A 13,430-nucleotide genomic window follows, 5' to 3' on the forward strand; every position below is an offset into this window, starting at 1 on the left:
TGAGGCATGGTAGGCTAGGAAGGAGCGCGTGCAGCACTCTCTGTTTCTAGTCAGCCTAAATCATAAAGTGGGGCTGCAACAGAGAAGAGCATCCCATAATTCCTACTAAGACGTCACTCAAATGAAATTCTGATGTTGCGTATGGACACTTCACAGGAACGGATTAATTAAAACTTAATAGCGAAATTCAAACTGCAACAAGTGTACGCTCCATCCAGAGAAAGCTGGATTACTGACAGTTAATAAACATGCGTGTAGTGTATGCAGTTTACTGACGTGATATTAAGTGATTTCTGGGTATTGTTAGTTACGGTACATTTGGTCGATGTTTGTCCTTGTTTTGCAGGATATTGATGAGGAGATTGAAGCAGAATGTTTGTCCTTGTTTTGCAGGATATTGATGAGGAGATTGAAGCAGAGTACAACATCCTCCAGGCTCTGTCGGACCACTCCAATGTCGTCAAGTTCTACGGGATGTACTACAAGAAGGATGTGAAATGCGGGGATCAGTTATGGCTTGTCCTGGAGGTAGGAACCACATCATATAGAATGCCTCCTGTATCAGTTATGGCTTGTCCTGGAGGTAGGAACCACATCATATAGAATGCCTCCTGTATATTGGCCATGCAACATACTAGGGCTGAACGATATTGACAAACCAATGAGATTGATTTGACAGGATATTGCAATTGTGATTTAAACTGCAATTCATGTTACTGTATCACGTTTTCTCTTGTAAATTTTAACTTTTTTATTTTATTTTATTTCTTTTCTTTTAGAAAAGTGGTTTTGTAAAACTAGGCATCTTGCACGCTCGATTCCTAGGCTCGCCCGCCCTGCAGCTCGCATACGGAGCTCAGCCGCTGTGCAGCCTCACCCGTCCTGCAGCTCTCATTGTGACATCACTGTCACATTGTGACATCACTGTCACAATGCCTCCTTGTGTGTGTGTCCGTTTGGGACAAAAATTTAAACAAACAGAGAAACATTGCCCACCTGCTCCCTTTGATAGATACATAGATAGATACATAGATTTAAAAAAAAATGCAGGATTCACTGAGTTTGAGTATGATGAAAAAGGTTGTCACTGTCAGTCACCAATATTGTAATCCTTGTCATTGGACCAAAGATTATCTGCAGCACTAAAGTACCTAGTTTACAAATATCCATTTTGGATGCCTCTCTCTCAATTTGTAAATTTCAGATATTTATGTTGTGATTCCTAACCCCCTCCCAGCATCAGCTGTACTCAAATGAGACCTTACACTCACATGTGTCTGTATACTCAGGTTGTACAGGGCAGACAAAGAGCTTGTAAGTGCAGCAGCGCGTCTAACCAGGTATACACAGTGCTCACCAAATGTGCCCAGGGATTATGTAACAGTTTAAGCCACTACAGGCAGTCTAGGCCACCTTGGTAGCAGGCCAGTTAGCATCATGGATGTGGTGGGGGGTGGGGCCAGCTCTCGTCTTGCCTGCGTCCGACTGATGAGAGTAGCAGAGCAGAGCAGAGCAGGGATTGGGCTTTCGCACTGAATGAGCTGACTTCAATGTCTCTTGTTGTGTCTGTTTGATTTCTGTGGTTGGGGCGATGAGTAGAATTGGCTGTAGCACACGACTACCGGTAGTCTTTTTCAATGAGGCAAGTTTAAATGCAGCACTTTTACTCTGAAGTTGTAAAATTGACTATCCTTTCAAGGATAGATTTTTCTCCCCAATTGTACTTAGCCAATTCCCCCTCCCAAGCTGTTCTGGTCATTGCTCCACCCCCTCTGCCGATCTGGGGAGGGTGTAGAGTAGACTCTCACATGCTTCCTCCGATACACGTGAAGTCGCCAGCCACTTCTTTTCACCTGACAGTGAGGGGTTTTACCGGCAGGATGTAGACCGTAGGAGGATCACACTATTCCCCCCAGTTCCCCTCGCCACTGAACAGGCACCCAGACTGACCAGAGGAGGCGCTAGTGCTGGACGCTCCAGGACAAATCTGACCCTAGTCTGACTTCCCACCCGCAGACATGGCCAATTGTGCCTGTATAGACGCCCGACCAACCCGGAGGTAACACGGAGAATGAACTTGCGGCCCTCGTGAGGGTAGGCAGGGAATCTGCCGCTGTGCTACCTGGGCGCCTGAGTGAATGTACCGGTAGTCTTAAATGAAGATGATAGAATGAATTTAGTTTGGAGCAGAATTTGCCTGACTGAACAAGTCAGTGGCATTTTACTTGCAGACAATAAAAACCTGCTCTTTCTTGGACCTGTGTGAAAATGAATGACTTGTTCCGCTTGAAAATTGTGATATTTTACTGAAAAGTTCAAGGGGACCTTGATGCTGCTGCGTTCCCTACATCTAAAAACCACTTGCCTCCAGCTCCCTAGTTCTCCATCTTTCATATTTCATCGCCTGCTGTAGCCCTTTTGAAATGTCAAGCTCCAGACAGACATGTAATGGAGGTCAACCTCCGCAGAGGAAAGTGTTTGTGAGATCTGACTCAGTGACAAACGTGGGGTTTCTTTCTGACTTTCTGGCCGTGTCATTTGTATTCCTACTTTGATAGAGAGCAATCCAACTTGTAGGCACCTGGTAACTGCAGTCAGCTTTGATAAGAAAACATACACGGCAAAATGTCAGAGCTTGTGTGTGGTGCAAATGTTGCGGGTTTAATATCTTTGGTGTAGGGAACAAAGTCACATACAGTACAGCCGTATTTGTGGGTGCACCTGTGAGTTTGCACCAGTGTTTGCACATAAGTACTCTACATTCACACACATGTGTTCAATTTGTGTGCATTTTCCAATCCCAATATGCCGATTGATTGTTTGACTCTTCAGGGAATGATCTAGAGGTCTATAGTCTCAGAGAACACACCTTTTCTGCCTGCATGCACTTAGAAAGTCATGACCATCTGTATTCTCTACCTCTTCGTCTCACATTGTGTTGCCCCTACCTGCTTCCATTACTTGGTAGGCGACTGTGCTGCTTGGACAGAGTGCCAATATTTCTGTAATCTAAGCTCAGTGGGCCCAGCAACAACAGCGGCAGTGTTATGCTAGCCCAGTAGATAGTTTTCACCCGGCCAGCTTGTGTTTCTTTTCCCCTTTCATCAGTGTCCATCCTGCTGACCTTTGTAATGAAGCTATAATTACTTTGCTTGGATATCAAGCAGAATATAAGATATTTAATTATCAGACCGACTACTGTATTACAGGAAAACACTGACTTGCTTTCATCAAGTTAGTTCTCAGTTTGCAGCACTGTAGCTATTGTTATGGTACATGTCCACTGGGCCGTTCATTGTGTGTGTGTATGTAGGCAGCCGTGCAATGCATTGTGGACGGAGGCGGGATGTTTGGAGAGACGGAGAGACACAGTGGCCGTTCCTCGTTTGCATAAAAGTGCGCTCGAGTCTACATTATGTAAATAAGACGTGCAGCGCAACTCGCTGCCAACAGTGTTCGTCCAATCAGGTGCAGCAAGAACAAACATGGAAGGCCGGCTATCACGCGTGCAATTGTAGGAAGCGGTGTGACCCCTCGCCCCAGTGGACATGTACCATTAGTTTAGCACTGTGTCAGTTCAGCCATCAGACTCATTGCAGTGTTTATGTGGAACACAATTCCTACGAGTTACAATAGCCAATGTGGTGCTTAGGGGAGTTGAGCCAGCATTGCTACTCTGTTTACTCTCTGTTTCCACTGAGGTTTGCATAAATATATGCAAACTTTCCCATGCAAAAATCTGGGGCAGGCAGTCTAAACCTGGTGGCTAATCCTGTGGCAGAAATCACTGCCTGACAGTTTAGCAACTGGCTGTGTGTGTGTGTGTGTGTGTGTGTGTGTGTGTGTGTGTGTGTGTGTGTGTGTGTGTGTGCGTGCGTGCGTGCGTGAGAGTGTGTGTGTGTGTGTGTGTGTGTGTGTGCACTGCAGCACATGCACACAGGGCTTTAGCAGTGAAGAGACAGGAGAGCAGGGAGGGAGGTGGCTATTCACCATGGTTACTGTCCCTCCTTTCTAAACTGTAATTTTCCATCTTTAGCTCTGATGAGAGGTCCTTTCTGTCCCCGGCATTGGGCCGCTCATTATAAACTGAATTCACACAAATTGCATCCTCCACTTTGTGGCCTCCTCACTGGGGTCCGAGAGCTTATAGCTTTGCCTCTGTTGTGTGCTTTTTTTATGATGGCAGAAATGAGCAACCTTTCATGTATGACTCAAAATGTTCTCCCCAGAGGGCTCAAATCTGAATGGAAAAATATAAATAAATAAAATATACTTCAAAGATAGCAATAATGGAGTTTTATTCTCAAATTGGAAAAAATATATATATATTTGGACTGATTTGATTTGTCAGTTCTCATCACTCCATGTTTCATCCAAAAGGCCAACTTTTAATCAGCTTTTGAAAGCTCATCATCTGTTATTATGCAAAAATCAAAAGACAGTGTTTTAATGGTAAATTGAAATGGCATTACTCTGTGCCTCTACTACTGCTACTACTGCTACTACTACTACAGTACTAATAATAATGACAGTAATTACACAGTTACATCATATAAGCTGGTATTTCCATTTTGAACAGAACCTGCTGTGCAACATATTGGACTGATGGGAATGACCTCACAGAACATGTCAGTGTTATCACACCTGCCATCAACATTATCACCTCCTCCTTTCTATTATCAGTTATTGCAATCAAATATGTAATCATCGCAATTAACACATAAACTGACAAGGTGAAAACGCACACATTTACATTGTCTTTGTCTTCTAACAGTTCATGAAAAGTAATCTGCTACGAGCCCACCACAGCCCATCATCTAATCAGTGTAATGAAAACAGGAGAGACAATTAATTTGTACTCCCTTCCTTTGTCCTCTGTCTTTTTGCCATAGCTTTTGTCTGATACCTTCTTCTCAAAGTCAAAAATAAAGCGCTTCATTTACCCCAATTAGTCACTGTCCAGTTCAAGCCTGTCCCCATTCCACAGCCTCTATAGTCATTAATTGACAATGTGGTTTAAATTGGTATTGTTTGTTGCGACTTTCCAATAAATGGTGCTGGAAAGCAGACACCTCAGCCATTATGCACATGTAAACGATAAGGTTGCAGTAACAGAAGGAGTGCATTTCCCTGGACGAGATCCAGCGAGTCACACACACAAACACACACACACACACACACACACACACACACACACACACACACGGTCAGTGGCACAAGACAGGATGCACCTCCATATTGTCAATATAATTGTGAAAAAACATAATATTGATAGATTGTATTTGCAGGGAAGGGTGCATCAAAGATAGTTGGCTAGTAGTAAGTCAGCACCTGTCTGTTTGAATGGGAACCATAGAGTCTCAAGGATGAGTGAGGGGGCAACCCTGTTTGTTTCATCTTTACATTTGTTTCATCCACTTCGTTTACCTGTCTTTGATCGACTCCTTTAATTTGCATGACTAAACAAGCACCTGACCTCATTTGTAATGGGGAATATCCTACTCCATATTCAATGTATTCATCTTATTCTTTGAAAATTGATCGTTCTGTAGAAGCTCATTTGATATGCAAGATATGAATGTAATCTTAGCAGACTTTATATACATATTATTATTGGGTCTTCTTCCAATCTCATGCAAATCTCTGGTTCTCATCTTGCCAAAACGCAAATTCATACAGGCGATAGATAGATGCACGTGCTTTTGAATGTATTAAATAGGAAGCCCTATTATTAGTCATGTGTTTTGTAGATTAGTATATTATCTCTTCTTCTCTTTTTAACATCATTAGCTGTGATGGTACCGTGTCAAATTGGCTTTGACTCTCATCTACAAATGCTATATTCCTTTCTGATGAATGCCTTAGCTGACACTGACAACTTGAAAGTGGTCAGAAATTGAGATTTAGGGTGAAGGTCCATATTTCACATTAAAGTTTTTCTCACCGGTCCGGTCCTCAGTAAAGTATGAATTTGATGCGATATTGAAAGGAAAACGTCTTGACCAATTTGGATATAGCCGTTTATTAATATTTTTATATACCAGCTTTAATGGATTAGCCTACCTACACCATCATTCCTATAGCCACTTCACCTCTACAATTTGGCAATGATTTTGATATTATTTGAATTTGAACTGATTTTTTTAGGGCATTTTCGCTTTGATTAGTCAGATCAAAGTTGAGACACATAGGAAATATTGGGGTAGAGAGAGGGGGAAGACATGCGACAAAGTTCCTGGGCCGGATTCGAAACCCATCCATGGCATGAGCTACCAGGATGGCCCATGATTTTCATAGTTTATTTGTGTATGATGTGATGCACTCTGATGGCAGTCAGTGGTTTGCTTTTCTATGGTAAGACCATGGAGTAACAAAAACCAAAGCTTCTTATTAGCTGAAGCTTATGGAAGGGACAGAATATCAACTTGAATCCATCGTTTCCACCCTGCAGCAGTCTGACGCCTCTTCACCACGTCTGAAATAATTAATGTTCATGTTAAGCATCGCTCTCTGGAAACAAACAAAACTGCGGCTAAGGTGAGAGCGCTAACGTTTAGCTCAGCTAATGCTCATTAATATGGATTTGACTGTCTGGCCTGTGTAATTGAATGATGACAGGCGATCCCAGCAGTGATGCACTGACGTCAGGCTGCAGAGCCTCCGTGCTCCATGCTCTGCTTAACTGCAGTGTGTGTCTGCAGAGCCTCCGTGCTCCATGCTCTGCTTAACTGCAGTGTGTGTCTGCACGTCCCATAGCTTCACCGCAGTGATTAAGCTCCCCATGTGGCAGCTGAGTTACATACCATCCATCCTGCAACAGCCCTCTGGCTTTTTGATGGATAGGTAGATTGATAGGCAGATAGAAAAACAGACTTGCGACACTGCATTGGAAACGTATGCCATAGCTTTGTCAAGGTCAAAGACTAGACTATCATCCAACCTGTTTAATACTGCCACTCGAGGAGTCATTTCTGTTCATTTGACGTAACAGTCAATGTGCACCTTTGATTTATGTGATATGATCACTGTAAAAATCACACACAAAAATCATATGATTTAATATGATTTTATACAAAGTTCAGAATTGATTGAATCAATGTTAACAAGAAAAGAAACACTGACAATGGCATAACATACTGTAGCAAGTCATGATGTGCTTTATCTTGATTTAAAACCACTGATTTTCAAGGTTTGTTGCATTTTATAAGAGTTGACTGTAAGCTGTAAGTACATAGCACTGAACGCTGTGGCAAAACAACCACAATGGCAATCAAGCCCTGTGGGTAGAAATACAATGAGATGACAAAATGGAGCCCCGTCTTGGAAATTGAGCACACAACCACTAACATGATATAATATATATATAATAATATGCTATAATGCCACTATTGTATCAATCTACATGTTTGAAGTCATCTTGCACTGTTGGGCCCCATGCTGTGCTGTCATGTACAATTATACAGGGTTCCTTCCTACGCAGGTCTGGGAAGCCTAAACATGAATCTGATCATTTCTTCTCGAATAGTTCATTTGAAAAGTATGTGGAATGTTGTGGTTCAGGTCCGATACACACATGATTATAGCTTTTAGGTTGTTGTAGACCCACTTTGAGTCCACAGTTTTCAAACCACTGTCAGCATGTATTATATCAAATACCAACCAAAATCAAATCCAGTCAATAACATGGGGTCTGGGAAAAATATGGATTTTTTAAAATGTAAACCATGTAGGAACCCTGCCAATTACTGTACATATCAAATTGATATTTTGTCCCGGTGAAGAACAGCCTTCGTCTATGACCTAGTTAGCACGGCCAAGATGTCTATCTGTGTAAATCATATTGAACACCAGACAAAATCTTCAAAACAAATTCAGGTCTGTAAAAAGAATATATTTTTTAAATTGAAAATGTGTAGGAACCCTGTACTGTGCTGGTGGTATGTAACTTATTATTATATACATACTTATTATGTTACTTATTAGTAAGCCTCTCTTTCTGATAAGTGTTGCATGGTCTCTTCAGTTTGGTCGCTGCAGGGGACTGATTCTCACCCTCAATAATGTTTACTGCCTAATTAAGCTTTCAAATGACCAGTGTGGGAAATTAATCTGATTATAAGAGAAAAAGTGTTCAGTACATGCCATGCAAATGTCCTCTCTGATGGTTGGTTTTATATGCATGCAGTTGAACTAAAGGTTTGCTACACAAGGAGCAAGTGTGTAGCAAATAACATATTTACATGTTAAAAGGTTTAGAAGCACTGTGCGCACACACATAACTAACAATCTATGTTCAGTCACTATCAGCCTCCAGCACAGTGGTTGACACCTAGTAGCTTTTTTATTTTTCGTTTACCTCAGGTATCTAACAAAGAAAGGCCCAAATTAAGGGGTGTTATTGTTGCCTAGGCAACACACAGGGTCATTATCTGTAATTTTCTGAGATGGATTATTGACTGTCGACTCCACAGCACATCCAAAAGGCTTCCATCCATGTTTGTGTCACACTGCTGAGTTGAACCCTGGTACATATCCAGTGCAAAATCTTGCCCCTATAAACTGGGCTAATCTCTTGTACCAACCTTGGCATTGTCTCAGAATGTAGGAGGATGTGCTTGATTTGAGGGCGGTCATGATTTGTACATCTTCAATGTTTACTCTGCTTAGTCATCACGGCGGAGATCAAACCCAGCTTAGAAAACGTACATTTTCTCCATGGGCATGATTTCCCCCTCCCGCTAAGCTCCCTCAAAAAGATAAGCCGCTAAAGATTGACTCAACATCCGTGAAATCTTCTGATCGTCCACCGCTGTTTCCCACCATGAAATTCTGCGTCCCTTTGATTCCCCAGTTTTTAGTATCTACTGTATCTCTATATCTGTATCTATCTATCTATCTATCCCAGATATAAATGGGAGCTCGGGGCAAGTGGGCAATCTCTGCGATTTTTGTCCCGGAAGTGATGTCATTAACTCATAACAATTGACAAACTCTGTCAATTGTGCATTATGACATCACTAATGATGTCATAAGAGCAATTGTGATGTCATCAGTGATGCAAAGTTGTGACATCATAGTTGTGATGTCATAAGAGCAGGTGAGCCCGCACAGCGGTCGTGCTGCAGGGCGAGCGAGGCCCTAGCCGAGCCTAGGAATTATATAAAAGGGAGCAAGTGGCCACTGTTTGTTTCAAGTGGGCACTGTTTGTTTCAGTGTTTGATGTCATAGGTCATCAGTGATGTCACTCGAGTAATTGTGGTTTTTGACATTGTGACATCATTGTGATGTCATCAGCTAGTGATGTCATCAGTGATGCAAAGTTGGGCAATTGTGCGCTGCGCATGCCAATAGTGCAGGCGAGGCCGCGCAGCAACCGAGCTGCGGGCGATGCGTATGCAAGCTGCAGGGTGGGCGAGGCCGCGCATCGGCCGAGTTAGCGAGCTCACGCAGCGGGCGAGCCTAGGAATTGAGGTAGGGCTGCACGATATTGGAAAAAACTGACATTGCAATATTTTTTTCTTCTGCGATATATATTGTGTGACAAAATACAGGAATTTTCACCAAAAGTCTTGAATAGGTCTATCAAGCCATGCCTGTTTAAGAAGGTGGCCTAGTGGGTAACCTGCATGGTAGGAAGTGAGTGTGTTTGTAGCCACAGCCAGGGTGAGTTGCAGGATGCTAAGTGAGTAAAGGTACTAATAGTTGGTAGGAAAAGAGCTTAGAATGTAACAGAGAAGGCGTGCAATGTTATGAGTTAATTTACCTTCCTTGACATTGCCAATACCTTCTGCGATGTGACTATTGCACATGTGCCCATTGCGATGACGATGCTGAAACAATATATTGTGCAGCCCTAAATTGAGCGCTGCCTAGTCTTGTATAAGCTCAGAGTGGGCCTCTGCTGAGTCTCATGTTGTTGAGTTTTTACAGGTTCAAAGCTCATTGTCTTCTTTTCTTTGTCTTTGCAGCTTTGTAACGGAGGCTCTGTGACAGATCTGGCTAAAGGCATGCTGAAGAGAGGAGACAGACTGGAGGAAGCCATTATTGCCTACATCTTGCATGAGGCCCTCATGGTAAGTCGGCCCTTTTCAATAGATGTGAATGGCTGTGGGGGAGACAATGACGTGCTGTACGGCTCAATTGAACAACCTCCTGCTGAATGAATTGCTGTCATGAAAAGTAACTACAAGTGAATTTAAAGCGGGTGATTTTTTGGAAGGCAGGTGCTTGTCAGAAAAGCTGTTAACCCTTGTTTTCATTCAGGGCCTCCAACACCTGCATGTCAACAAGACCATCCACCGTGACGTCAAGGGCAATAACATCCTGCTGACCACGCATGGAGGGGTCAAACTGGTGGACTTTGGTATGTCTGTTTATATGCGTCGTGCATGAGAGACACAGACAGACAAAAGTGACAGACAAAGGAGTAACACTTTTCATGTCGTTGTGTTATCATTTTTCTCTGGATGGAAAGCGTGTTACTGTAGGTCTCTATACTTAGTGGATTCTGTAGAGGGGCCACATCCATTACCTTCAGTTGCCTGCCAAACAAAATTTGCCAGCAATTAGTTTATTGTGGTGGGTGTGGAATACATTAGCAAAGCCTGAGGAGGTGGTGGACCATTATACACTTCCATTTACACAATATCTCTTCCTTTCTACCGCAGACAGCAAAGGACATTGTTGTTATTCACCCCCGTGTTCGCGCTGATTTGCTTTTGGGTTTTCTTAACCAAATGAGGCCCGGGCAGAGAGCTCATTACCCAGGCAGAGAGCTCATGATAGGCAGAGGGATTCTATTTCTATGGATGACTCATTCCAGTTCTTCAGGGGCTGAAGAACTAGCTGGCTGTTTCCATTACAAATAAAATCCCCACACTCAACATGTTTATATTTAGTCGGCTAATTGCGGCGTTGTCTTAAAAGCCTTTACCTAAGCATGAAACACCGTGTGCGTAGCTGGCTGTTATGAGGAGCATGGGGAGCATGGGGAGCGGGGGCATAATGCAAACACCCAACAATATATGAATATCAAGCAGCTAATAAAGAGTAAGGCCACTGCTTTAAGAACAGCTTGAACTACACATCTGACCAAACCAAAATGACATGTGGGGTACCCCAAGGATCAATTTTAGGTCCTGTCCTGTTTAACCTTTATATGCTCTCTCTGGGCCTAATTATGCAAAAAAACAAAATAGCTTATCATAGCTATGCAGATGACACCCAACTCTACATAGCCCTCTCATCGGATGACTATGTCCCCATAGAGTCACTGTGTCAGTGCCTTGCGCAAATTAATGATTGGATGTGCCAGAATTTTCTCCAACTTAATAAAGACAAAACAGAGATAATTGTCTTCGGCAAAAAAGAAGATAGGCTCAAAGTTACTGCTCACCTCGAATCCCTATCTCTGAAGCCAAAGGACCAGGTAAAAAATCTTGGCATTATTATTGACTCTGATCTAAATTTCAACTCTCACATCAAGCTTATAAGAAAATCTGCCTTCTATCATCTAAAAAATATAGCAAGGATTAGAGGCTATATGTCCAAACAAGATCTTGAAAAACTAATTCATGCTTTCATTTCTAGCAGGCTAGACTACTGCAACAGTCTTTTCAATGGTCTTCCCAAAAAAGCTGTTAAACAACTTCAGCTCATTCAGAATGCGGCTGCTAGAGTTCTAACAAGAACCAAGAAAGCTGAACACATTACACCAGTTCTCAAATCCCTGCATTGGCTGCCAGTAAATCTTAGAATAGACTTTAAAATTCTGCTAATAGTTTACAAATCTCTCAACGGGTCAGGCCCACACTACATCTCTGAAATGCTTCTACACTATGAACCATCCAGATCCCTGAGATCTTCAGGCACTGGTCTACTAATTGTCCCAAGGACCAAATCAAAACATGGTGAAGCCGCGTTCTCCCACTATGCCTCCCATAACTGGAACAAACTCCCTGAACACATTAGATCTGCCCCTACTCTGCCTATTTTTAAATCCAAGCTAAAGACCTTTATGTTTACTCTTGCTTTTAACTTCTACTAAACTACTGCCTCTCTCGGCCTGTAATTTAAAAAAAAAAATTCCTGTACATTTCCAACAAATGGACTGTACATGTAATAATAATACTGAAGAGTGCCTTGTAACTTATTTAAAACAGAAATAATGTTTCATGTTTGTTAATTTGAGTATATATTTTAACTAAAACTGTCGGCTGTGTTTTTTATGTGTTTTTTATATGTGCATTGCTTTGCTGCTTGTTTTTTCGATTATTTTTTTGTAAAGCACCTTGAATTGCCTTTGTGTATGAAAGGTGCTATATAAATAAAATTTGACTTGACTTGACTTGACTTGAATCCTCCTTGAAAGGCTGTGATGTGAGGAGTCCTCAACTTTTATATTGGAGCATTCTTCCTCTTCCAGAAGGAACGCCTCCATTTCTTTTTTGAAGGATGCAATTTATTTCACACTGCACTCCAATGCTATACACTGTTTCTGTTCATTGAAATGCACTTGACGTCATCCTGGTGTTCGTCAAAGGCATTTACGTCTAACCTGACATTGCCAGATGGGTGCGATATTGTTTGTTTTCACAAACCAAACTGGATTTTAGATCTCGCGAGAGAATCCAGCTTGCTTGCCAGGTTAATTTACGTCCTGGATTTGTTTAGAATTGTGCATGAGGGAGCATTTTCACTTTGGAACATGATGAGAGAGTAGCATTTGTAAAATGGCCTCATATTCTTTGGCAACAGACATTGGGGATTGAACGCACGCACTCTTTTGCTTTCTCCAAGTGGACAACCCATTCAGATGTTGACCTACAGTATCCAATCAGATTACTTGTGGGTGTTCCAGGTTATGAATTGCTCTTCGTTCATCTTGGCTACAAATAGTTTCTGAGAGGCAGCTTTGCTATAAATGCCAGTGTTGTGTAGCACACTGGAAAATATGACACCCACGCTGCCAATTCACTTAGGACATATTATGGAAATGGTAAACTATCTACACCTATCTAGTCCAAAATAAGCATTTTACACAACATACGGTATTATGTAAAAACCACCAAGCAACATCCCCCTCACCCCCACCAAATTAGATACAAAGCATTTTGGAATGAAACTTTAAAAAGTGTGGACAGGAAGAGCAGACCCCCATAAAGAGAGGGTGTTGGACAGGAGGAGGAGACCCCCATAAAGAGAGGGTGTTGGACAGGAGGAGCAGACCCCCATAAAGAGAGGGTGTTGGACAGGAGGAGCAGACCCCCATAAAGAGAGGGTGTTGGACAGGAGGAGCAGACCCCCATAAAGAGAGAGTGTTGGACAGGAGGAGCAGACCCCCATAAAGAGAGGGTGTTGGACAGGAGGAGCAGACCCCCATAAAGAGAGGGTGTTGGACAGGAGGAGGAGCAGACTCCCATAAAGAGAGG

The 13,430-nt window shown here is 42.4% G+C and overlaps 1 protein-coding gene across 1 annotated transcript in view; it reads left to right on the forward strand.

Annotated features, from left to right (window-relative positions):
- LOC310789092 (myosin-IIIa-like) overlaps positions 1 to 13,430 on the forward strand; it is a gene marked incomplete at both ends in the record, with an annotated part of 48,047 nt that overhangs the window by 11,813 nt on the left and 22,804 nt on the right. Inside the window, 3 exons of the mRNA XM_083650688.1 lie at positions 394 to 528; positions 9,969 to 10,073; positions 10,264 to 10,363. Of these exons, the coding sequence (XP_083506814.1) occupies positions 394 to 528; positions 9,969 to 10,073; positions 10,264 to 10,363 (340 nt within the window). The remainder of the gene's footprint in view (positions 1 to 393; positions 529 to 9,968; positions 10,074 to 10,263; positions 10,364 to 13,430) is intronic.

This window comes from Poromitra crassiceps, assembly GCF_964638095.1.
Source record: "Poromitra crassiceps genome assembly, chromosome: 2".
In the NCBI taxonomy this organism is placed as follows: Eukaryota; Metazoa; Chordata; class Actinopteri; order Beryciformes; family Melamphaidae; genus Poromitra; species Poromitra crassiceps.